The sequence below is a fragment of the Rhinolophus sinicus genome, linkage group LG01 (genome assembly GCF_036562045.2).
Source record: "Rhinolophus sinicus isolate RSC01 linkage group LG01, ASM3656204v1, whole genome shotgun sequence".
NCBI lineage: Eukaryota > Metazoa > Chordata > Mammalia > Chiroptera > Rhinolophidae > Rhinolophus > Rhinolophus sinicus.
Window position 1 is genome coordinate 192,807,056 of NC_133751.1, and position 25,853 is coordinate 192,832,908.

The 25,853-nt window shown below is 50.3% G+C and overlaps 2 protein-coding genes across 5 annotated transcripts; both read left to right on the forward strand.

The window, feature by feature from the left end:
- Positions 1–2,232: 2,232 nt before the first annotated feature.
- CATIP (ciliogenesis associated TTC17 interacting protein) lies at positions 2,233–7,614 on the forward strand. 2 transcript variants are annotated; one of them, XM_019741868.2, is made up of 10 exons: positions 2,233–2,367; positions 2,524–2,616; positions 2,955–3,155; positions 3,464–3,519; positions 4,152–4,238; positions 4,413–4,580; positions 5,607–5,731; positions 6,553–6,629; positions 6,929–7,017; positions 7,232–7,614. In XM_019741868.2, the coding sequence occupies exons 1-10, from the start codon at positions 2,343–2,345 to the stop codon at positions 7,454–7,456; spliced, it is 1,146 nt and encodes a 381-aa protein (XP_019597427.2). In that variant the 5' UTR covers positions 2,233–2,342; the 3' UTR covers positions 7,457–7,614. The 2 variants fall into 2 exon arrangements, with proteins under 2 accessions (XP_019597427.2, XP_019597422.2); XM_019741863.2 differs by having other exon boundaries at positions 4,152–4,580.
- Positions 7,615–15,834: 8,220 nt separating this feature from the next.
- On the forward strand, positions 15,835–25,438 carry SLC11A1 (solute carrier family 11 member 1). 3 transcript variants are annotated; one of them, XM_019741843.2, is made up of 15 exons: positions 15,835–15,978; positions 16,529–16,662; positions 17,448–17,570; positions 17,870–17,989; positions 18,784–18,890; positions 19,315–19,385; positions 19,711–19,778; positions 19,935–20,090; positions 20,726–20,884; positions 21,762–21,851; positions 21,989–22,108; positions 22,537–22,686; positions 23,049–23,122; positions 23,535–23,688; positions 23,819–25,438. In XM_019741843.2, exons 1-15 carry the CDS (start codon positions 15,966–15,968, stop codon positions 23,927–23,929), a joined length of 1,650 nt encoding a protein of 549 aa, XP_019597402.2. In that variant the 5' UTR covers positions 15,835–15,965; the 3' UTR covers positions 23,930–25,438. The 3 variants fall into 3 exon arrangements, with proteins under 3 accessions (XP_019597402.2, XP_074169363.1, XP_074169351.1); XM_074313250.1 differs by having other exon boundaries at positions 15,846–15,978; positions 16,439–16,662; XM_074313262.1 differs by lacking the exon at positions 23,049–23,122 and having other exon boundaries at positions 15,844–15,978; positions 16,439–16,662.
- The last annotated feature ends 415 nt before the right edge of the window (positions 25,439–25,853 follow it).

The window sequence follows — 25,853 nt, forward strand, 5'->3', positions numbered from 1 at the left end:
CCGTGGCTTATTATACAACTGGCAGTTTGTACTTCTTAATACCCTTCACCTTTTTCACCCATCCCCTCACCTCCTGCCAATGTTTTTCTTTTCTGGGACCGTAACTATCAGTCTGAGCCCCTTTTTATAGCCACTATGACACAGACTCTAACACTTATAAGGTGGGGCTCACAGAGCCCACAACCTGGGGTTTGCGTACAGCATAATTCAATTTTCAAGCTTTTGTCTCTAATTACTACCCATGTTATGGTACCACTTGTTTGGGTTCAATGTATCATCTGTTTATTGCTTCATTTTTCTCTGAATTCTGTCTTACTCTGGAGCCAGACTTCCTTGGGTTGAGTCCTAGCTCTGCCAGTTACTCGCTGTGTGACCTTGGGAAGACATTTAACCTCTCGGTGCCTCAGTTTTCTTAGCCATAAAACGGAGGGGAAAAGTACCTGCTCACAGGGTTATTCTGAACACTGAGCTATGTGTGTGAGGCCCTATGGAACAGTGCCTGGCCTATGGTTGGCAGGGTCATGAGTTTGTTGTGATTGTCGCTCTGATCTCCATCACTGTTACATGTCAGGGCTCCAACGTGTAGTGCTGTTCACACAGCATCTAGTTGGGTTCTGTGCATGTGAGGCCATGTCTGATTCAGAGCCACAACTTCTAAGGTAATTCTTTTTTTAAAAATATAATTTTATTAGTTTCAGGTGCACAAGACAAAGCAAAACTTAGACGTTTATCATTTATATCCCTCACACTGTGTGAACCCCCCTCCCCCCATCCACTATCCCTCTGACATCACACAGAGCCATTACATTTCCACTGTCTCTATTCCTAATGCTGTACTCCGCTTCCTGTAACCGTATACATACATATATACATATATATACATATATATACATATATATATATATATATAATATATATATATATATATATATATATATATTTATAGTTGGCATTCATTATTGTTCAGCTTCAGGTGTACCATGCAGAGACCAGGCATCTACATCATCCCTGAGGTGGTCTCCCAAATGGGACACATGTCCATCGGATACCCTACAAAATCTTTACATTATTGATTATGTTCCCCAAATTAATTTTCAAAACCCCGTGGCCATCTTGTGGTTACCGACTATTTTCTAAATCTCTCACCTTCCCCCTTATCCCCACCCCCCTGCCCCTGTAGCAACCCTCAGTTTTTCCTCTATGTCTCCAAAACTGTTTCTGATTAGTTCATTCACTTATTCTTTTCTTTAGATTCTGCATATAAGTGAGATCATATGGTATTTGTCTTTCTCTGACTTATTTCACTTAACATAATGTTCTCTAGGTCCATCCATGTTGTTGCAAATGGTAAGATTTCTTTCTTCTTTATGGCTGCGTAATACTCCATTGTATAAATATACCACAGTTTCTTAATCCAGTCATCTACTGATGGGCATTTCGGTTGTTTCCATGTCTTGGCTATTGTGTATAGTGCTGCAATAAACACAGGAGTGCATAAAGATTTTTGAATTGGAGTTTTGAATTTCCCCGGATAGATACCTAGGAGTGGGATTGCTGGATCATTAGGTAGCTCCGTTTTCAGATTTTTGAGATACCTCCATACTGTTTTCCATAGTGGCTACACCAATCCGCATTCCCACCAACAGTGCACAAGAGTTCTCTTTTCTCCACATCCGCGCCACCACTTGTTGTTTGTTGATTTATTGATGATAGCCATTTTGACTGGGGTGAGGTGGTATCTCATTGTGGTTTTTATTTGCATTTCTCTGATGGTTAGTGAGGTTGAGCATTTCTTCATATGTCTGTTTGCCATCTGTATGTCCTTTTTAGAAAAATGTCTCTTCATGTCCTCTGCCCATTTTTTAATTGGGTTGTTTGTTTTTTTGGAGTTGAGTTGAGTGAGTTTTTTATAAATTTGTGATATTAACCCCTTATCAGATATATCATTGGCAAATATCTTTTCCCATTCAGTAGGATCCCTTTTTGTTTTATTGATGATTTCCTTTGCTGTGAAAAAGCTTTTTAGTTTGATGTAATCCCACATGTTTATTTTTTCTCTTACTTCCCTTGCGCGAGGGGATATATCAGTAAAAATCTCACTCCGGGTAATGTGTGTGAAGTTTCTAAGGTAATTCTAATGACCCATGTCATCCCCTGCCTTTTAAGAACGTCAAATGCTCCCTCTGCTGGACAATACCTCTGGCTAACACATAGTTCCTACCATTTCCTCTAAGGTCTGGGTATTTAGTGAAATGGATTGATGGCCCTTTAAGAGTTGGTAGCTAGCACCCCGTTACCATGGAGACAGCTGGATACAGACTCTGTAGCAGACAGCAGGCAGCATGTCCTCTAAAGTTCAATCCACAGGTAGGAAGAGGGCTGCTGGTGCTAGAAAGGGGAGGGCCATCTTCTCCCTCACAATCCACCCTGGGGCTGCCTTGGCGGATTATGTTCTTGGAACCCCTGTCCTACCCATTTCCTTCTCCCCAAGGTCTGCCATCTTGTCCTCTCCTCCCCATGTAGGCCCCAGAGCCAAGGACCACCAGGCCTCAGCCCCAGAGAGTCTGCCACCCCCAGAGGCCAATGCTGAAGCCATTCACTTCCTCAACTCCCTCAGTGAGCCTGGGCTATGGGTGTGTGGTGGGGGCCAGGGCACACGTCTGGAGAGGACCGAAGAGAGAAGGCCCAGACCTGGCCCTGTCTCTCTCAGCCTTGATTCTCCTGGGACTCAGAAAGGGTTGATATTTGTTGATATTTTTCAAAGGAAGACCCCAGGGCCATGGGGTGGTGGGAGTGCGCCTTCACCTGCTGGCTGCTGGAGAGGCCAGTGGAGGGGAGGCAGGGGCTGCCTAGAAGACGTGGATGGGGAGGGGGTGGGACACTGGAGGCCAGGGGTCAGAGAGTTGAGGCCTAAGAGCTGGGCTTTCTCTGTCCCCACGGAACCCTCACCCTAGGGCAGGAGGAGCTACAGATGCTGTTTTTCTCCGAGACTCTGGCCATGGTCTCCAACACAGGGGAGCCTCAGGGAGAGCTGACCATTGACGTGCAGAGAGGGAATCACAAAGACGTCTCGGGTGACCTGTTGCATTGCCCCCTCGTGCATGCCTACAGCAAAGGCTTCATGGACAAGACGCTCTGTGGAAACTCTCTCCTGGGTAGAGTCCCTGCTGCCTGACGCCCTTCACCACATCCTTCCTCTACTGCCTCCACCCCATCCCAGGACCTTTACTCAGGACCAACCCTTGGACTTCCTCTTGGGACCAGAATGAGGCACAGAGGGTGTGTGGGAGGTGGGGGGTGACAGGGACGTTAATCACAGCTACAGACTCAAGACTAGAGCACCGCTTAGTTTTTCCTGTAGCCACACAATACCCAAATCCTCCAGCCTGAGCCACCACGCTCCTCTCCTGCAATCCTCAACCCTGTCTCCTGTGACAGAACTCTTCCCCTCCCTCCACCTCAGGCTATCTCTCATGGAACTTGGAGATCAAGGAACAACATAGTCAGGAGTTCATCAAGGTACCTCCTGGGGCCTCCAACCTTGACCCTAATCCAGGCTGACAGAATAGAGACCCTGGAGGGAGGGGTGAGAGGAAAGGGGAACTCAGTGAACTGTCACCCTACCTTTTTCTCCAGTTACCCTGAGATTCTCCCACCACACACAACTTGGAAACCAGTCCATCCAGGGGACTGGAGATCAGCAGCTTGCTTCTGATGACCTTCTCCTAATCTACAAAGGCTCGGTCCCGCCCCTGCCTCTGGACCCCTTCTAGGCTGAGAGCCTAGCAGCTTCCTGGTCAGCCCATGCGGGCTGACCTTTCCCAGAGCCTGGCCTTTTCCAAGGGCCTGTCACCACTTCACTTCCAAATTCTCCCGCTCTGTGCCCCTCACAACCAGCCCCAGCCACTTCATTAACTTCTGGAATGTGACCGGTTTACACATTGGAAGCTACTCTTGCCTAACGACCTCCCCACAGAAACCATAATCTGACTTCTATTCCTGGGCTTTATTACATGTGGAAAGTTTTCTATCCAAAACTCCTCTTGGTTTTCTCATTTATGAAGAAGAATGGATAAGGTGATCTGTGGGGAGTCCTGTTCTTATACAATCTGGTTAGTCCCTGATTCTCCTGTCCATGTTCTGGTCCTTAGTTTCACATCCTCCCCATGGAACGGAAGGTGAGTTTGCTAAAGCAGGCGGACCAGCTGGCCATGACCAGAAGGATCAAGGAGGGTGAGGTGAGTGGGAGCCATCCTCCACATCCTCTTGAAACCAGGAGCAGGGGCCAGATTATGTCAGGCTGGGAGCCTGGAGTGGGGACTCAGCGAGGACCCCACGCCCAACACCTGGCTTGTCTACCCTCTCTGCCCCTTCCCAGCGCAACATTCCTAACCCAGATTTGTCCTGAACAGGAAGTGAAGACCGAAGTGACGTTTTTCCCCTGGCACTCAGTTGCGGGCTTCATCTCCGAATCTGCCAACCTACTGTTGCTGAGGGTGATGGCCTGGCGGCGGATGGTGCCCAGTGATGCCCGCTTCCTGGCCTTGGACACGGAGGGCAAACTCTGCTATTCCACCTACGTGAGGGGTCTCCCCAGGCAGGGGACTTGACCTGGGGGCAAACTAGAAGGGGCATGGCGAACACTGAAGTGGGAGAAGAGACAGCTGTGGAGTGGAAGAGGGGGTGGGATGGGGATAAAACTGGGGCCAGGGGGTGGGATTTCCAAAGGCAGGAGAACGCAAGACTGTATTTGTTCGAGAGAAGATCAAGTGTGGGGCAGGTGGAGTGAGTGAGAGGGACAAAAGGTGTGAACAGTTGAGGGAAGCAACAGTTTTTGCACAAAAGTCAGTCCAAGAGAAATAAACATCATGGGGGGCTGCTTTTAAAGACATATATTTAACATCAGGCAATGCAATATCTCCAAGTGCGCTTAAATATTCTTTTACTATGGCTAAACCCTGGTAAGGGTGTTTCTTCTTTATAAATTTTATTTTGTCTAATTTTTCATAATCAACATACGTAGGACTTCCTGCAATATGTGATTTTAAAGCTGCTCCTCTGAACACACACTTTGCGGGCAGATTTGACTAACTTTGTAAATGACCTTCTAGTCTTCTCTCTCAGAAACCTGACAAACAGCAAGTGTTTGACACAAACAGGCACATGCCATTTCCCCCCACTTTCTTTGAAACATGTGTCTTATGTTAGCATTCCCCCCCAACAGCTGCATGGGCCTGAAGTGACCACAAATCTCAGTCTAGTCCCACTCCCCAGAGCCTCCCTGCCCCCCACCACTCCAATAGCCCATGCCCCTCCCTACTCACACCTGATTGGTTAATCCTCATCCCTGTAACAGAATCTACCATCTAGAAGCACTTGGTGATGGAGAGGGGATAGGGAGGGGTTGGGATAGGATCCGGCTATTTATGAAAGGACCCTTAACTCAAATCTTGTAGTAACTGAGTGTCTGGAGAACCAAGCGTTGCTTATCACTGGTGAACAAGGAATGAAGCTGCAAGACGGAGAGAAGGGCCAGGGTGAGATTTGGGGGGAGACCCTGGTAGGCATCCATCTCACCTCCTTCCCTCCATTTTGGCTGCTGCCAGCAAGCCCTGGGCTCCCAGACCATCCAGGTGGACCATCAGCAGGTGGAAGTGTTCATCGTGGAACAGACTGTACACTCCGAGGAGGGCATCCCCATGTCCTGCCAGTTCTACCTGCTGCCTGATGGGTGAGCTACTGACCCGGGGCCAAGGGGGGCAGCGTTGAGCACAAGCCTGGGTGCTCGGCGATGGAGGCTGCTGGGGCCAAGGACGAGTACCGCTTCTGGGGACACCACCAAGAAGAGTTGCTGTTGAGATCTAAGTGCCCCTGCTTTACCCACCTCATTCATCCTTTCTTCATTTGTTCATTCTCCTGATTCTCACCGTGCCTCCCAAACCTCACCAAAGAGCCCTAAATGGCTGAGGACTTTCACTCCACCTCCACGGGGCCTAAAGCAGCTGCCATGGGTGTTGGGTGTCACTTTGAAAAACGCCAAGGTTTGAACAACTCAACATACAATGAAAATCAACATGCTGGGTGGGAGAAGCATTCTGGCACCCTGCCCAGCTGTCACCAGCAAAGCACAGGCACCAAACCATGAGAAAATTCAGGAGTGGGGGAAGAATTTGCCTTTTGACACTTCCAAAGAAGTATTGACATAGTCACTACACCGGAAAAAAGTAATCAGAATGTCCTTAGCCTTCCTTGCTTCATAACTTAGCTGTTTCTATTTTGCGTGTCACATATAGCAGGAGGGTCATGAATTTTTCAGTGCTTATATCTCTCAAGGTCCCAGTCCAGCCCTGGCACACTGCGTGCATCTCTAGGGGTGGGACCAGTACCCACCTTGAAAAGCAGGGGCTGTTATCTGGGGATCTAGAAATGAACTTGACCTGGAAACTCAAAGACAAGTGGGGGATTGGCAGGGATACAGAAGTAAAGCGAAGCCCCCAGGACAGCTCTCAAGGGAGTGGGTATAGACACACCTTCTCCTGTGTTGCTCTCCAGGCACCTGGCCAAGAGAGTCCAGGTGGGCTTCCCCGGCTGCTGCGTGGTCACCAAGATGCCCATCATTAGGGAGGAGGGTGAGTGAAGCCTCTGGCTGGTGGAGAGTGAAGGGGAAACCTGGGCGCAGGGGCTGGATTGAGTGTCATGGTTGGGTTCCTGGCCAGAGGTCATCACATGGAGAAGCTTTGCCTTCCAGCCAGACTTCATGACAATTAGGGGAGGATCATTTTGCTGGAACCCCCTTCCAGAAACTCTACCCATATGGGCAGAACCCTGGGGTTTTACCTGAGCCTGCAGTTTGGGTGTTCTTGGGCACCCTGTGCATCCAAGAAAGGTTCTGGGGTGGGGGTACACATCCTTCCTCCCTCCCACCCAGATGAGATTGAGCCTCGCCCGGTGTTTGAGAAGAAGCCCCTGATGTGGGAGGAGGACATGGAGCTATACTCGAGGTTCCTGGATCGGAAGGTGAAGAGAGGCTGCAGCCCGGGGTCCCATTCTCACCCCCTTCCCCGCCCACCAACATAAATTCCACCAATACTGATCACTCTTCGTGCCCGGTTGCAATGCACAGCCCAGGAGGCTGCGAGGTCTCAATGTCCCTAATCGCTCCTTGGAGCGAAGTAGGGCGCTTCCCAGGGCGCGGGGGTCGTGGGTCTGGCTCAGGCTCCGTCCCCGCCAGGAGCAGCTGCGCCTCAGCCACACCAGGTACCTGCAGCAGCATCCGGAGGCCAAAGCGATCGTCTCCGACTTCCTGCTCTTCCTGCTGCTGCGCCAGCCGGCCGACGTGGTCACCTTCGCCGCCGAGCACTTCGGCCCCTTCGCGTTGAGCTGGCCGCCCACCCCTGGCTTGCGCTCCTCCAACCGGCCCAGCCCCTTCGGCTTGCTGGACCCGGAGTTCCTCTAGGCCCGGAGCGCGGCTGGACTTGGGCCCCGCGGGCGGGTACTGGGCAGGAAGCCGGCGCCGCCCGGCTGGGACGCGGGCGGGACGCACCCGGGACGCGCACCTTCTGAGCTGCGGTTTCGTCTTGGCTAAGAATAGAAACCACGAAGAGCGTTAAACGAGCGATTTTCAGCCTTTCTTCCTAAACGCTATTATCATCATTATCCCCGTTTTACAGATAAGAAAATAGAGACACAGAAAGATTAAGTAACTCGCAGAGTTAGCACGTGCGAAGCAGGATTCAAACCTGGAGGTTGGATTCCAAAACCCACCCTCTTGGTCACTAGGTTAGCAGGGGTGGAAGGGTGGGGCTTCTTGGCACCCAGATCTTTCTGGGTACCACTTAGCATGACTGCGCGATCCCCCCCACCCCAAAGAAAAAGAGAAGATGACGTGCGGGGAGGGGGTGATGGGGAAGGGATTTGGACCATCACTGGCTTTGCTCATCTCCTCCCAAGTCTCCCAAACTCTCCCTCCCCTGATATTCTCCCTCTCCCAAACATTCCCACTGATATGCAGGAACCCCCAAACTGCGGGCAGAGTCCCCATTTGCCGGCTCCGGGAGAAAAAAGGACGGACAGGTCACCACCGCCTCCTTTAAGCGCCTTGCTTCATGTCAGCCTGTGCAGGGGCTTGTTTCTGCCCAGTGCTGGCTGCTGCTCAGTAGCAAATATCAGGCAAACTGCCCCGAGGCAGCTGGCAGTGAGGATGCAGGATCCACCATCTGTCAAGTCATTCACGGGACCTGCTATTTCGAGAGGAGGGACTCAGAGAAGCTTTGCACTCTGGGGAATAATATGAGCCAATATCAACAAGGCTGGGGTGAGGGGTGGTCCATGACCCAGGAATCAGGGAAGGCAGGCTTCATGGAGAACTGTAGCTTGAGTTGAGCCTTAAAGAATTTTTAATAATATATTTTATTGTCCCCTACCCTTATTTCAAAAGAAATATTAACACATGTTCATCAGAGAAAAATTAAAAAGGGGTGGTAACCCAAAGGAAAAAAGTGAATTCACCTCAATTCCCCTGCCTAGAGGCAGCTGTTCTTAACATATTAGCAAACAGTCTTTCTCTCTACTCTTTTTTCTATGCATAAAGGGGGCTGGTGTTTCTTCAGCATTTACTCTGTCAAGCGCTTTTTTTTTTTTAAAGATTTTATTGGGGAAGGGGAACAGGACTTTATTGGGGAACAGTGTGTACTTCCAGGGCTTTTTCCAAGTCAAGTTGTCATATCAGTCTTAGTTGTGGAGGGTGCAGCTCAGCTCCAGGTCCAGTTGCCTGTTTGTTAGTTGCAGGGGGCTTAGCCCACCGTTCCCTGCGGGAGTGAACTGGCAACCTTGTAGTTGAGCGCCCGTGCTCCAACCAACTGAGCCATCTGGCACTGGCCCATGTGGAGATCGAACCAGCAGCCTTCAGTGTTAGGAGCATGGAGCTCCAACTGCCTGAGCCTCTGGGACGGCCCAAGCACTTTTATATAGAATGTTTGATCTGGTCTACGGCTCCAAGGGACGTTATTTATTTTAACAAAAGTAAAATCATATAGTAATAGATGCTCATTAACCAGTAATTGCATACTTAATTACATTCTTGAAAAGTTTCAAACATTAGATAACATACAGATAAAGCTGGAATCTCCCTAGATTCCCACCCCAATCTCCTCGTGTTTTGTAACTTTTTTTTTTTTAAGGTATAACTCACTGGCTCTGTTTCATTTAACAATATATTTTGAAAATATTTCCCTATCATTACACAGTCTTCTATTTTGCATGGCTTTGCCATAACGTAACCAATCTCTATCCCTTCCTCCCTTTTTATTTATTTATTTAGTTTTCTATCATAAACAATGTTACGTTGAACTTCCTTGTAGCTAAATCGTTGCATACATCAACATTTATTTCCTTAAGGATATATTCTGAGAAGTGCAGTCATCAAATCGACATTTAGGCTTTTGTTTGTTTTAACATATACCAAACAGGAGGCCAACTAGGCCAGAGCACAAGAGGGCAAGAGAGGCTGGTGATGAGGGTGCTCAGTCATTGTGAGGCAGGCAGGGCTGGACCACAGAAGGCCCTCGCTTGTTCTTTTACTCTGTGGAGAACTGAAACTGAATCTGACCCAGCCCAGTGCACCCAGAATATGCATGCAGAGATCCCAAGATCCCCCTGAGCCCCTGATATTCTGTAGCAGTGGGAGAGAGGGGAGGGCCTTCCTCTGCTGAGCTGTCTTTCATCAAGTGACTTGGGAAGGAGTCCAGCCACTTCCCTGCCAGATCTGTGACACTCATGTCAAAACTGGTTTGTTTTTAGATCACAACATTTGTCCCTGGAACTTCTATGACCCCCTCCTCTTGCTTAGTAATACCAAGATATATATTTCTCTGAACAAAGAAAAAACAAATGTTGGGCACTTCTGAAGAGCCGGGGACTAGGCTAGGATGTGGGACTGCTAGGGGGGCATCAGGGTTGGGTTCTGCTGCATGGCACACAGACTAGAAGAGACGAGACGTCATTCAAGGATCCCATGGATAAATGTAGACCATGGAAAGTGCTAACAAGGAAATGCATACATGCAATTTAGAGTGTTTAATGCTGACTTGATCTAGTGTGGGAGCCCAGGGAAGCAGAGGGAAATGAATCATAATAAAAGAGCAAGCCCTATGTAGCACTTACTATTCTAATCCCTTGACACATGATAATTCATATGATTCTCACAACACCCCTATCTGGCGGGTTCTATTATTATACCCATTTTACAGAGGAGAGAAAGGTTAAGGTCAAGGCGCACACCTGGTTAATGGCAGAGCCAGGATTTGGACCCAGGGAGTCTGGCTCAGGTCCATGTATGAATCCACTCTGACAAACAGATCAATTGCCAGAACAGAGAAGAGAGATCTTCCTGCTTTAGATACATCCAGAGTAGGCTTGACTGTATACTGTCTTTTCCTTTCCCCAGGCTCCCAGAAACTGTTCCACTCCCTATTGCATTGTCACTGACAGCAGCTTCACTGCTGTGAGTTGCCTAAGTAGACAGGGAGGGCACTGTGCTGAGGGAGCACACAGCCTGGCCCTGGAGAGATCCAGGAAGGCTGCTTGGAGGAAGTCACACCAGACCTGAGTCCTGAAGGAAGGCAAAGGGTGTGGAGGATGTTTGAAGCAGAAGCAGCATAGGCAAAGTCCTGGAGGTGAGAAGGCACGAGCAGTGAATGTCTGCGCAAAGGCAAGCGGGTTCAGGACGAGATGATGAGGGATCTGGGAACCCAAGTAAAGCGTTGCCAGAATCTGGGACACTGAGAGACCCTGGAGGTGAGTTAGGCAAATGCCTGAATGCGTTTTTTTCCCTCCCACAAGAAGCCAGAATGAGAACAGATAACCAAAGAACAATGCCACAGATAGGTGAAGTCTTACAAGAAGAATCTCACATTTTGACATTTTATGACAAAATGGAAAACCAGGGCTGGGAAGGCCCTTGGAAGTTACAGACATGGCCTTATGAATCTTGGTCATGCTCCTCACTTTAATAATCCTTTGGTTAAATCTGCTGTTTCTCCAAAACCAGAATTTGTGACAAAACCCATTCTTGTTCATTGGGTGGTTTCCCTTTTTGTTTTATGATACTCATAAATTGTCCTCTGCTATTTAACCATCACAAATGTCCCATGTTTGAGCTACACTAAATCCAAAGTCTTTGGGGACAAGTCTGAGAATGAAACTGTCGCGAGCATCAGGGTTTATAACAGAAAATGCATTTGGAGTTCTGAAGAACTGACAGTGACCAACGACACCCTAGACCCAATTTACAAAAGCAGCTAACGGTACAGAGATAGATGCATACAAGTATATAGTGAGCCTCATACAAATTCTTTGAGGTAAGGATTTTATCCCACTTTACAGGCGAGGAAACTGAGGGCCTAAGAAACTTGCCTAAGTCATAGCACTGGTCAGTAAGCTTCAGACTCAGGCCATTTGACTCCAGAGGCTCTGGTAGGGAGGTTTTTAAGGCAATTTTTATTGAGGTATAATATCATTCAATAAGACACAGTCTTTCCCTCCATTTTAAAAATTCAGATAATTGCAGATTTGCACGTACTTGTAAGAAATAATTCACTTTCCCGCTCACTTTCCTCCAATGGTACCATCTTGGGAAACTATACAATATTACAATCATGATTTTTTTCCACTTTTTTGGGTGGTAAACTATACATAAAAGTTACCCTTTTAACCATTTTTAGTTGTATAATTTAGTGGCATTAAGTATATTCACATTGGTGTGCAACCATCGCCACTATCCATTTCCAGAACATTTTTATCATCCTAGAAAAAAACTCTGTATCCATTAAACAGTAACTCCCTTTTCCCCCTTTCCCCCAGCTCCTGGCATCTATCATTCTACTTTTTGTCTCTATATATTTGCCTACTCTAGGTACCTTATACAAGTGGAATCATACATTTTTTTGTCTTTTTATGTCTGGCTTATTTCACTTAGCATGTTTTCAAGGTTCATCCATATTATTGCATGCATCAGATTTCATTCCTTTTTAAGGCTGAATAATATTCCATTGTTTGCATATACCACAGTTTGTTTATTCATTTGTTGATGGACATTTGGGTTGTTTCCGCCTTTTGGCTGTTGTGAAAAATGTTATGAATGTGGGTATACACGTATCTGTTTGAATCCGTGTTTTCAATACATGCAAGATATAGACATTGAAACAATCCACTGATCTTTTTCAGATTTCCCCAGTTTTACTTGATCTCGTGTGTGTGTGTGTGTGTGTGTGTGTGCGTGTGTGTGTGTATTAAGTTCTGTACAATTTTGTCAGATGGGTGGGTTTGTGTATCTACTACCACAGTAAAGATACTGAACAGTTTCAACACCACAAGGACCTTCAAGTTGCCCTTTCATAATCACACCCACCTCCTCTGCCCCCCCCACCTCACCCATCTCTACCCACTGGCAACCACTGATTCGACCTTCATTTCCAAAACTTTGTCATTGCAAAATGTTATATAAATGGAACGCTTTGCGATTGACTCTTTTCACTCAGCATAATTTCCTGGAGATTCATTCAAGTTGATTGTGTGGGTCAATAGTTTGTTCCTTTTGTTGCTGAGTAGTAATCTGTGGTTTGTATTGTAGTCAGTTTAACCATTCTCCTATGGAAGGACAATAGGGGTTGTTTCCAGAGCTGGCTATTATGAATAAAGCTGCTATAAACATCCATATACAAGTTTTTGTGTGAATGTAAGGTTTAATTTCTCTGGGATAAAAGTCCAGGAGTATGTTTACGGTATGGATAGCCCATGGTTTGCTCAATCACCTATTGAAAGACAATCTGGATTGTTTCCAGTTTGAGCCATTATGAATAAAGCTGCTATAAAAATTCATGGACAGATTTTTGTGGGAACATAAATCATCATTTATCTGGGAAAAATGCCCAGGAATGTAGTTGCTGGATCACATAGTAGTTGCATCTTCAGTTTTTTAGGAAATTCCCAAACTGTTTCCAGGGTAGCTATACCGTTTCACATTCCCATCAGCAACACATGCGTGATCTAGTTTCTCCACATGCTCTCCTACTTTGGGTGTTGTGACTATTTTTTTATTTTGGTTATTCTGCTAGGGACGTCGCTAAATCTCATTATGATTCTAATTTGCATTTCCCTAACGGCTAATGGTGCTGAACGACTTTTCATGTATTTCTCTCCTATCTCGACATCCTGTTTGGTGAAATGTCTGTTCATGGTTTTTGCCCATTTCTAATTGAATTGTTTGTTTTTTACTGCTGAGTTTTAAGAGATTTTTCTATTTCTAGGTACTGGTCCTTTGTCAGATAAGTGGTTTGCAGATATTTTCTCTGAGTCTTTAGCTTGTCTTTTCATCTTCTTAACAGTGTCCTGCACAGAGCAAAAGTTTTTAATTTTGATGAGGTTCAATTTATCAATCTTTCCCTTTATGGGTGCTTTTGGTGTCAATTCTAACAAGTCTTTGTGTAGCACTAGATCCTAAGGATTTTCTCTGCTTTTTTCCTAAAAGTTTTATATTTACATTTAGGTCTATGATCCATTTTGAGTGAATTGGGCTTCATGAAATTTCACCCCATGCATGCAGGGTTCAATACCAGCAACAGCTCCAGGTTCAAGGGGACGGCTGTGTAGCTTCCTGCTGTCTGATACTCTGCCCAAAAGCCTTGCTCTTAGCCATTACATTATATTACCTCTCCCATAAGTTAGAGGTTGTGCAGGGTAGAGGTCAGTCATCAATCAAAGACACTGAGTTCCTAACTATAGATAAGGCCCCCCAAGAATGCAAAGAGGATAACATCTGTGTTAGGATTCTCCAGAGAAACAGAACCAATAGAAAATTAGAGGGAAGATAGATGATAGATAGATAGATGATAGATAGATAGATAGATAGATAGATAGATAGATAGATAGATAGATAGATCAAGAACTGGCTGACATGAGTATAGAGGCTGAGAAGTTCAAACACCTGCAAGCTGGAGACTCAGGAGAGCTGATAGTGTAAATTCCAGTCAAAGCCAAGTCTGAAGGCAGGAGAAGACCAATATCCCAGTTCAAAGACAGTTGGGCAGAGAGAGAGAGAGAGAGAGAGAGAGAGAGAGAGAGAGAGAGAGAGAGAGAGAGAGAGAGAGAGAGAAAATTGTCCCTTACTCAGCCTTTTGTTCTATTCAGGTCTCCATTTGGTTGACTAAGACTCACCCACCTGCGGAAGGGCAATCTTTACTTGTCTGCCAATCCAAATGTTAATCTCCTCCAAAAACACCCTTACAGACACATTCAGAATGTTTGACCCAATATCCAGTCACCTGGTGGCCCAGGCAAGCTGACACATAAAATTAACTATCACAACAACCTACCCCAGCCATCCCCACATGAGCCCAAGGTAGTGATCGGGAAATGTGTGCAAACCTAGAGGTCAAGTTTGATGATGGGCCTTTGAGCAATAGGATTGCACAGTGACAAACCATGATACTGCTCCCTGACCCATCACTCACCCCTTCCCTCCACCCGCTTTCCACTCCCTCCAGGCTCTCCCATCAATGAGGAGTCAGGGAATTGGCTGCCTCCCCCACCCTGGCTTTGGCTAAGAGTGTCCCTGGTTAGAGGGTGCCACCGATTTGGGGCTTAGCAGAAACTGCTGCCTCTGGCTGAAGGCCTCTCCCTTCACAGCTGCTCTGGGGGAGCCTGAGAACCTGCCCTGATTTTCTCTGAGTTTTGAGGTATCAGATTTTGGAATTGGAAACCCCATAACAATTCAGGTTTTGAATCTTCTTGTCTGAAAAGGAAGGCTACAGGGGAGAGGACATGGGGATGTGGGGAGGAGAACACCCTGAGGAAGGGAAGTGGGGAGAGTACAGGAGCTGGCAAGGAGGAGAAACTGGGAGCTGGAAGGGTCTTGCCCACCATTTTTTCAGAGGTTACAGAATAATAAGTAGAATCCAGCCATAGGAATATTTTGTTTAGATTAAACATATTTGTTTTTGACCCTAGTGTTCAAAAAGCATATGCTGCTTAAAATTCCAAAATTTCCAGCATCTTTGACAAATCAGAAAATATGGTGACAGTGGGCCCACAGGACAATTAGCTGGAACTCCGTAGGCACTGCCCTCTTCAGACGCAGTATATGACCTCTGTTTTTCTCCACTGGCCCCCACTCTCTACTGTCCCCCAACACTGAGGTTCAGCATCATTTGTCATTTAACACTGAGCTGGCACTGTTTTTCTTATTCCCAACCTGTTTCATAGTTTATCTTTCCTGCCTGGACTCCTTGGGCATCTAACATTTTAACCTCTTAGCTAGTCTGAACCCTTCATTTAACAGAAGAAACCAGCTCAGAGAGAGGACACAATCTGGTGACAATCTCAAGTGAATCAGTGGCAGAAGCTGGACCAGGATCCCAGTGCCCCTTCCTTCTGAGGATGTCCTCGGCCTGAATTTTGAATACATGTCCCTTTGGTAGTATCCAGAAGGTCTTTTCCTCTGAGGCACTCAACGGGAATCTGAAGGCTGGGTAGCCACCAGGACTCCCTCCTCTCTTTAGCCCAACCAGTGGTCATGGGACTCCAGACTGAAGAGGTGAAGGGTCTAACTACTTGTGTAAGGGGGCTGTCAAGTGATCCAGATGTGAACGCCCAAATTAGCAGGAAGTATCTTGAAATCAGAGCTAAATTGAGAGGCATAGAACATGGGGTTCCTGGAAGGGGGTCAGAGGTACTGTGGGGGTCAGGCCAGAAAAGGAACGAAAGTCCACACTCTGCCAACCAGACCTTTCCGCCAGAGCTGGCCACTTCTGCCTTTGGAAAGTGTTTCACAATGTCCCGTGTGTGTGAGGACAGCCGAGCTCAGCTGAAGATGGGTAAGAGGGTGTGGGCTCACACACTGACATCCAGAGAGGAGACATGGTCTGAGAGGCTGCCCAGATACCGCGCGTACACAGAGTGCCTGACTTGCTATGATCATGGCAGGTGAGTAGCCGCCTCCAGGGATGGGGAGCGGGGAGAGTCAGAGCGACAAATGAAGCCTTTGGTCTCCCCATGGGAGTCCTGGTCTAGACCACAATTCTGGACACGAGCCTGGGGTTGGGCCCTTTGCATCCCCAAGGACAGAGCGTCCCTTTGTCTGATCTCTGTGTATTTGAAGCCCTGGAGCTTCCTCAGCTGCTGGAGGAGGCAAGGGTGAGGCAAGGGGCATACATGTTGGTGCCAATTAGCCCTCCTCAGAGCCCAGTGTCCCTCTCCACGTTCTCTGTGGCAAGAGAGATCTGGATTTGGGGATTCTCTGCACACACATGGAAGGAGAGACATTCTGAAGGCTCTACTTCCCACATATCTTCTGGGACATTTGGTCAAGGGGTGAAGGTGATGGACCCAAGATGGGAGTCAAGGGTTCCTATTCAGTTGGGCCTTGATTTCTCTACTTTCCCAGGAGGAAGTGGGGGAAGAACACAAATGACTTTAGCCCTGGGCCACCAGAAAGAAGCAGGTCACTCACCATGCCTCATGGGGCCTTTTGCAGGTGACAGTGGCCCCCAAAGTCCAAGCAGGCCCACGTATGGCTCCATCTCCAGCTCATCCAGTGCAGAGACACAGCAAGCACCTCCTGGAGCGACCTACCTGAGTGAGAAGGTCCCCATCCCGGACACAGAACCGGTGGGAATGCTGGAAACTTCCTGGGCTCTTTCTGGATTGATAGGATCGTATGGGATCTCAGGGACTGGGGGAGGATGGTCGTCTGAAGACCACGGCAAGTCCCTTCCAGCTCTGACACAGTGCAATGCCCTTTTCCTGCTTCTGTCCCCAGAGTTTATCATTTCTAAAAATTATCAAGTGGCTTTCTGGATGAATTTTGGCCTTCGTATGAACGGAAAGGGACTTGGGGTAAATTCAGGTTGGCGCCTCAAGGATTTGTTGTATCATAAAAGGAAAGAACCTGGACAAGGGCATCGGGAGAAGTGAAGAAGGCTGCAGGCTGGCTTCTAGGCTGCTTCTAGGGCGAGGCTGTCACCCTGCATTTTCAGCATCTTTAGCAGATTCCAGGCTGCCATGCCTAGCCCTGGAATGGCTCACATCAGCTCAGTGAACTCCAGAGAGGAGGGCCTGTGGTCTGACAAGGGGCTGGGGAGGGAGGAGCTGGACCAACAAGGCTTGACCCCAGGAAAGCCTTCCTTGGGGCTCTGAGGATCTAGAGTCAGGGCCCGCACGGGGCAGGCTGATCAGGTGTAGACAGGCTGCCGAATGAGATGGATCTATAGAGCTGAGGGCCCTCACTCAGTGAATCCTATTGGCTCCTCCCAGTCCATGCCTTCCATTAACCCAGCTCCAGAAATAGGGAATGGAGGGTAAGGCTGGCCAGCCTGGCTGATGAGCCCCTTGGGCCAAAGCCAGCTGTTACAGCTCCTGTACTAAGGACCCCCATCCCCCACTCCCACCTGCAGGGCACGTTCAGCCTGCGGAAGCTGTGGGCCTTCACGGGGCCCGGTTTTCTCATGAGCATCGCTTTCCTGGACCCAGGAAACATCGAGTCGGATCTGCAGGCTGGCGCTGTGGCTGGATTCAAAGTGATTTTGTCTGGACACTGTGGGGAGGGGGATGACCGGACTACGTGGGTGGAGACCCCAGCTTGCCGCATTTCCCCAGAGAGGCATGCATGGCTGGTGTTCCTGAGAGAAGATGTTAAGTTTAAATGGGCCAGAAAAGGACCCCCAGGGCAGCCCCGACAGAGCGCAGGGTGTATGGGAGTGTGGGGAAGGTTCGTCTTTTTGCTCCATCTCCCCTACCCTCTCCAAGGAGTGTCCTTGGCTAGAGGTTGCCACCGATTTGGGGCTCTGCCTTTGGCTGAAGCCCTCTCCTTTCACAGCTGCTCTGGGTGCTGCTGTGGGCCACGGTATTGGGCTTGCTCTGCCAGCGACTTGCTGCCCGGCTGGGCGTGGTGACAGGGAAGGACTTGAGCGAGATCTGCCATCTCTATTATCCCAAGGTGAGCTTGGTGGGCCTGGACAGGAAACACCCACAGGCCCCAAACCCAAAACAGCAATTTACAGCTTCCATGATCAAATAAATACATCATCTCAAGTAGGGTGTCACAAGTCCATTTGATAGATGAGAAGACTGAGGCTCAAACTAATAGCACACAGATTGAGGCATGTTAGACATGCCATGTTCATTTTATAGAAGGGGCAATTGAAACCTGGAGAAGGTCTGCCCTGGGAAAACCAAGGCAAAAAATAGGTAGGCATCAGCTCAGGATGGTCATTGACCGGGGTGTGGGGGTGACACTGGGGGCTTGGCTGTTGTCGGTGTCCAAGCAGGAAAACCGAAATCCTGCCATTAGGTATTTCAAAGGTATTTAATACAGGGATGTAGATGCAAAGATGTTGGAAGGGCTGGAGGAGCAAGGGAAAGAGGTGTTACCAAGAGGTCAGAAAGCTGCCGGGCAGGAGCCAAGGAGCCATCATTTTCTGTGGAGCTTCTGGGAGCACTGCCCCCCCCCTGCTGAAATGGCCACCAGTGCTGCTGGAGTCCAGCTTGCCTGGTGCTTTTGCTGATGCCACTGCCGGAAACACCAGCAGAAGCAGGGGAAAAATAATTTCTCCCTGCCTTTTAATCTCCCGTGTTTCGTGCTAAATCTAATTGGAAACCAGCTGGCAAGGCTGTCTTGCAAGTGTAGTTTGCAGGCTTCCAGCCCAACAGTACAGTGCTGAGTACGGAAGGTAAGTGTAGGTCTGAGCCAAACAACTGGCCCAGCCTTGATGAAGGTTGCCTCCTCCCCAGGTGCCCCGCACCCTAGTCTGGCTGACCATCGAGCTCGCCATCGTGGGCTCGGACATGCAAGAGGTCATCGGCACAGCCATAGCCTTCAGTCTGCTCTCGGCTGGACGGTACTGCCCCAGGGGCCCCAGGACTTCAGTCCAGTGCTGGGAACCAATGCTACTTCTTCCCCAGGCCTTGTACTTCCCTGAGTCCATTTCTGACTCAGAGGGTCCCCTCTGACTCAGAGCTGTTGCCCAATTTGTCAGATGGGGAAACAGAGACCCAAACATTATTTGTCTAAAGTCACACAGATGGCAGTGATGATGCTTTCAGGGCTGTAACCCCAAGCTGCCTACCACGCTGGTCCCCCACCCAACCTGGTCCTTCCTCTCATGTTCTGTGCCATTCTCCATCCTAGCACACTCCCACTGCCCTCTGGGGCCACTTGGGTCTCTACTCCCAGGACCCCAGATTCTACAGCCTTCAGGCCTGAGGGTGGGAATTTCAGACCCCTGGACCAGGCTGGGCTGACCCAGGCCACTCTGGTTTCAGAATCCCTCTCTGGGGTGGCGTCCTCATCACCATCGTGGACACTTTCTTCTTCCTCTTCCTCGATAACTACGGTGGGTGTGCCCCTCATCTCAGAGGGGACTGTCCTGTGGGGTGGGCAAGTGACTGCAGGAGCTGGCTGACCATCTGGGTTGTTCTGGGGAAGGGTTCTGGGCAGAGCTTCCTCACTCTGGCTGTGTGGCCTTCTTCAAGTTACACAGACTTCTGTTTCTTCACCTAGAACATGGGGAAAAGAATAGCACAGACGTCATAGGGCTGTGGTGAGGATTCACTGAGTGCGTGGAACGAAGTGCTCAAGATTTCGCCATTAATAATTGCCGATGTTACAATATTTTTGTGGGTTTTTGTTGTTGTTCTGCCCCTTTGCTTTTTCCTTAGGGTTGCGGAAACTGGAAGCCTTTTTTGGATTCCTTATTACCATTATGGCCGTGACCTTCGGCTATGAGGTGGGAAGCCAGAGGTGCAACCCTCCCCCCCCAAAGGCCACCCCTCTCTATGCCCCCAGCAGAGTTTGAGGGGCCAGGGTCGAGGGTTGAGGACCATGGGGGTAAGAATAACTGCGCAGGGGTGGGGTTTGGGCTGACAAGTCTCCTCCCCCACAGTACGTAGTGGCGCGTCCAGCTCAGGGAGCACTTCTTAAAGGTCTGTTCCTGCCCTCGTGCCCCGGCTGTGGCCAGCCAGAGCTGTTGCAGGCTGTGGGAATCGTTGGCGCCATCATCATGCCCCACAACATCTACCTGCATTCGTCCCTGGTCAAGGTGAGGGGGCGGGGCAGGGATGGAGAGATGCTTGCTCCCTTCTGAGTCACACTGGCCCTGCCTCCTGCCTGGAGCCCCGCCCCTTTGGCTCCTGGCCTCATGATTTTAAGCTGGAAGTGAATCATTCTCTATTTGTTCAATATTTTAATAATTGAGCATGTACTGTGTGCTGGGATCTGGGGGTCAATGATGAAAAGACAGACAAGTCCTCTACCTTCCTCGAACTTGCATTTTAGCGAGGGAGACAAACCATGAGCAAGTAAACAAAGGAAAGAACTACGGATTGTGCAAGGCGCTCTGAAGGAAACGAAACAGAGAAGTGTGGTAGAGAATGACCTGGAGGGAGCTACTTTAGGAAAGGTAGCCAGGAGCGGTCTTTCTAAGGAGGCTACCTTTGAGACAAGAAGGAGGGGAAGGAAGATCAGGGGAGAGCACCGTCTAAGCAGAGGGAATGGCAAGTGCAAAGGCCCTGAGGAGAAACAGCTGGGCTTGTAGGAAGGGAGTCAGCTGACCTGGGCCTGTCCCAGATGCCATAGGGGGCTTTAGAAAGAACTGACGTTTGGGGAATGAGAGTGGAGAATTTTGGGGTGGCTCTGAGAGACTTTGGTTCCTCCCCCTGCCTTTGACATTTATAGTCTCGAGAGATAGACCGGACTCGCCGGGGGGACGTTCGAGAAGCCAACCTGTACTTCCTGGTTGAGGCCACCATTGCCCTGTCTGTCTCCTTCTTCATCAACCTCTTTGTCGTGGCTGTCTTTGGGCAAGCCTTCTACCAGCAAACCAACCAGGACGCGGTGAGACACACCTCCCCACGCTGTAGCACGCCCCATGCACAGGTGCCCTGCAGGCTTTGTGGGGGACTCCAGGCAATGCAGCTAAGCCCTTTGAGTCTACGCCCTACACTTTAGGCACTGGTGGGGGGAGGGGTCTGTGACCCTGGCCTCTGGCTGGGATGCTCCTCCTCACCCCACTGGGGAGACACAGCTCCCCCCAGGCAGGATCTTAGAAGGTCAGGGACTGAAAGGCACACATGTCCAAAGGAGGGACCTGGAAGGAAGGAGCCGAGTTGGAGGACTCAGCATTCCAGCTGCAAACCGCAGGGAGGGAGTTCTGGGAGGAGTGGGTACCTGGGCATGAGTGTGGAGTGGTAACATGCACAGTCATTTTCTTCTCTGAGTCTTCTCTCCTCATAATCTTCATTAGCAGATAAACCGTCATTAATACAGCAAGTATTTACTGAGCATTTCTTATGTATCAGGCAGTGTCCTAGACCCTGGGGATACACATGACTGCTCCATTGCAGCTTAAATTCAGAGGGCAGCGAGCAGACAGGAAACGAATCAACAAATCAGTACAAAAGGGAAGAATGTGGACAATGTTGTGAAGGAAATAAAGGGGGTGATGAAACATCATTGGGGGTGTGATGAGGGAGGGGCTAGTTAGCCATGGCAGTCAGAAGCGGCCTCCTGCTTGGAGGAGGCGACATTGGAGCTGACTCTGAAAGAGGAGCCAGCAAGCTCCTCCCTGGCACTCTGGGATTTGGGGGCTGTGCCTGTCTCTCGTGCTGAGTGGGTCTCTGTCATGAGGCTCTAATAACGGCTAGCCAGTGTTGGGAGCTCACACTGGTCAGACTCGCCCGCTGTGCCAACAGTTTGCCCCTGCTGCCCACAGTTCAACGTCTGTGCCAACAGCAGCCTCCACAAGTACGCCAAGATCTTCCCCATGAACAACCAAACAGTGGACGTAGACATTTACCAAGGGGTAAGTGCGGAGCACCCGCAGGCTTGGAAGGGTTCGATCCAGCAAGGCTCCTCGCCAAGCTCCTCGCCAAGCTCACCTCAGGGGCGGAGCCTGCGCGAGGGGCGGAGCCACCGGTCTGACCGCGCTGTTCCCTCCAGGGCGTGATCCTGGGCTGCCTCTTCGGTCCTGCAGCCCTCTACATTTGGGCGGTGGGTCTCCTGGCGGCCGGGCAGAGCTCCACCATGACCGGCACCTACGCGGGACAGTTTGTGATGGAGGTGGATGGGCCAGGGAGGGCCAGGGGGTCCGAGGTCAACAAGCACACTACTGGGGGCTCAGACGCGGGCCTCCTTGATCCTTAAACAGCCCAGATCCTAAAGCAGCCATTATAAGCCCCACTTTACATATGACAAAACAGATTCAGAGGTGAGGCGACTGGCCCGAGGTTTCAGACCCAGGACTAACAGGAGCCCTTTCCCTAAAACTCTTTAGTCTTCAGCAATCAGTTGTGGTAGGGGAACCCCCTAAACCATCCTCTCTTTACCAACTAGGGACAGAGCTAACCCCCATTTCAGAGATGGAAAAACAGAGTTCCCCTAGGCATGAGATAGGCTGCGGGATGACAGACGTCCCTCCTCTGGAATCCCCAGTTCTGCGCCCCGCCACTAAGGTGCCCCCCCACTAAGGTGCCCACCCTCCACTCCAGGGCTTCCTGAAGCTGCGGTGGTCACGCTTCACCCGAGTCCTCCTCACTCGCTCCTGCGCCATCCTGCCCACTGTGCTCGTGGCTGTCTTCAGGGACCTCAGAGACCTGTCAGTCCTCAATGACCTGCTTAACGTGCTGCAGAGCCTGCTGGTGAGGGCCTCTCTATCATCTGCCCCTGCGGAGTTCAACAGGAATCACAGCAATTCCCTATATTGAGCCGACCCCCCTCCCAGGCACAACCTAAACACACCTTGCCAGCGAGGCTCACATAATCCTCACAGGCAGCCCGGGGCTAGGAACCACCATTATCACCATTTTGCAGATTGGAAAACTGATGCACAGTTAAGTGACCAGTGGCAGCTCTGGCATTAGGTGGAGAAACTGAAGCTGGGAGTGGTTAAAAGACTTGCCCATGGGCACAGAGCCTGGCAGAGGATGATGAGAGCTCCGGTCCCCTCCTCGTTGTACTCTGAGTTAGGGATCCTCAGCCCCGTCCTCTCACTTCTCCCTAGCTTCCCTTCGCTGTGCTGCCCACACTCACCTTCACCAGCATGCCCACCCTCATGCAGGAGTTTGCCAATGGCTGGTGAGTACTGCCTCTCCCAGGCACTGGACTTGCATTACTGCATCTGATCCTCACAACCACCCAGAGGTAGGAATTACCATTATTATCCCCATTATCCAGATAAGCTCAGAGAGGTTAAGGAACTTGTCCAAGGTCACACAGCTAGCAAGTGGGTAGCCAGGACGGGAATCAGGGTGGGGGCTGTTTCTAGAGCCTTGATCAGTTCACCCTCACCTCAGACTCTGCTCTTGCCAAAACCCATCAGGGTGGAATCTGGAGGGACCAGGAGGCAGAAGTGGGTGAGGGTCTGCTCCAGGTCCCATAGCCCAGAGAAGTTGGCTTTGTGTGCTACTCTCCCCACCCCTGCTCCAGACTGGCTGTGGGCACAGGAGCGGAGATGCAGCCAGCCCTGAGCTTCCCTCCTGTCCCCCAGGCTGAGCAAGGCCATCACTTCCTCCATCATGGCACTGGTCTGTGCCATCAACCTCTACTTTGTGGTCAGCTACCTGCCGGGCCTCCACCACCCCGCCTACTTTGGGCTTGTAGCCCTTCTGGCCGCAGCCTACCTAGGCCTCACTACCTACCTGGTAATGTAGGGTCAGTGGATGCCTTGGGGATGGGGAGGCAAGGAGAGGAGGCACACGATTGGGGGGGGGATGGACTGGGGCTTCCCCAGAGGTCTTGTTTTCTCCCCACTCATGATGGCCCCTCCCTCAGGTCTGGACCTGTTTCATCGCCCACGGAGCCACTCTGCTGATCCACAGCTCCCACCGACACTTCTTGTATGGGGTTCCTGAAGAGAAGCAGAAGGGGGAGCCCTCAAGATGAACTCCCACCCAGGCCTGACTAGGCTGTGAAATGAGTGGGGCAGACTGGACTTCTGGTCATAAGGGTGGGGGCTGTGGAGGCAGAGCAGATGGAGTGGGCGTTTTGGAAGCAGGTCAACCTGAGTTCCATAGAGACCTGCTGTTTCCTAGTTTAGACAAGTGATTAAGTTCCAGGTCTCAGTGTCTTCATCTGTGAAATGGGACACCAACCTCGCAATGGATGTAAAGTGCTTTAACACAGTGCCTGGCACTCGGACTTAAAAAAAAAAAATCATCCCCAAAGTACTTATTGAGCATCTGTGGGAGTCACCTGACTGACCTAGTTGGGGGCAGGACACAGGCTTCAAATAGCATTTAAAATAGAGCTGATAAATGCTAAACAAGGCTAGTTTGCTTCTCGCCCAAAAGAGCAGGGGGAACGGAAACAGGGAAAGCACGAAATCCCTGAACTATCCAGGAGAGCACCCTACTCCGTCTCCTCCTCTTGCTGTCTCCCTTCTATTCTCGCTGGGGTAGTCTCAGCATTTTTGTTCCACCAGCAACCCTTTTTCCAGGTAGTATAACCGAGGCGCGGTTCTCCCTCGTTCAGGCGCCAGGTCGTAAGGAACCCAAGAGTCTGTGCCTCGGAAGTCCAATTCATTTGCCATCTCCCCAGGGAACCTGGCGGCTGGGACTCCCACGCCGCGCCGTTAACTCTCCCTGGGCGCTGACTCCCAGCTCCCCTTAGGGGCAGGGACGGTCCCGGGCGCCTGCACTCCCCGCGTCGGCCTCACCCAACCCGGCCAAAGAGGAGAAGGCGGGTACTCGGTGGGGGTAGGAGGAGCTGTGTGGGTGGGGAACCCCCTCTGCTGCTGGGAGCAGCCCGGCTATCCTTCGCCTCATGCAGGGGCTGCACTTTACAGACGCTCCCTGGGCTGTTTCTAGGCTCCCCCAAGTCCTTCCTCCGGCCTCTTCCCGTCGCTCCCACCCCAGCCCCAGAGCTGCGGAGAGCGGCGATAAGGAGGGGTCGCCGGACTTGTCCCCTGGATTGAGCCCGGAGCGGGCGCTGTGCTTGGAAGCACCCCCGATTTCCCGGGGATCCGGCGGGGCAAGCTCCGCGCTCAGGACGGGGCGCTTGTTTATGAGAAGAATTTCCTCTTTCTTAAAAGGGCAACAACGGCAGTGGGGCCCTCAGGGAGGGACGGAACGGAATGGGACGGCTCTGGCTCAGTCAGAGCAACAGTGGCAGAGGTTACCTGGGCAAGAAGGCTGTTCAATAATCCCCTTACCCGGACTTGGCCCTGGAGAAGATGTGGGCCCACGCCAGCTGAAGGAGGGGGTGGGTAGAGGTCCGATAGTGGAGAAAGGCATCTCCTAGCCTCTTCTTCAGCTTCTTGGAGGTGCCTCCAACTGTACCCACTGCACACCCCTCTGGTCAGTTCTAAACGTAGGTACTAAATGGGCACCAGCCCTGTGTTAGACGTGGGGGAGGGAGGCAAAGTTCTAAATTAAAGACGTCCGCTCTCAAGAAGTGTGTGTGTGTTGGGGGACGAGGGGTGACGGGACAGCCAAGTAAATAACAAATCACTATGTATAGTAGGATGGAGAATCACTGATGTGTGTGTGTGTGTCGGGCACACCTGGGAAGAGTGAGGCTAGGGCCAGAGAAAGGAATTCCTGGACAGATTTTGAAAGCTGAATAAGCAAGAGGGGGACAGAAGCATGACAAGAGGGGGAGGGGGTGTAGGTGCGCAGAGTAGTGCAATTTGTGGGGAGCTCTTAGATCTTCTGGAGCAGGAAGGCCACCCCAGAGGAATGGGCAGTCTGGCCATATGAATAGTTAAGCCTGGGACTTAGGGCTTGGGGGCAAGGACGACGGGGGGGGGGGGGGGGGAACCACAGGAACCGGTAAGGAGCTACCCTGGGCCTGGGTGAGGGGTTAGAAA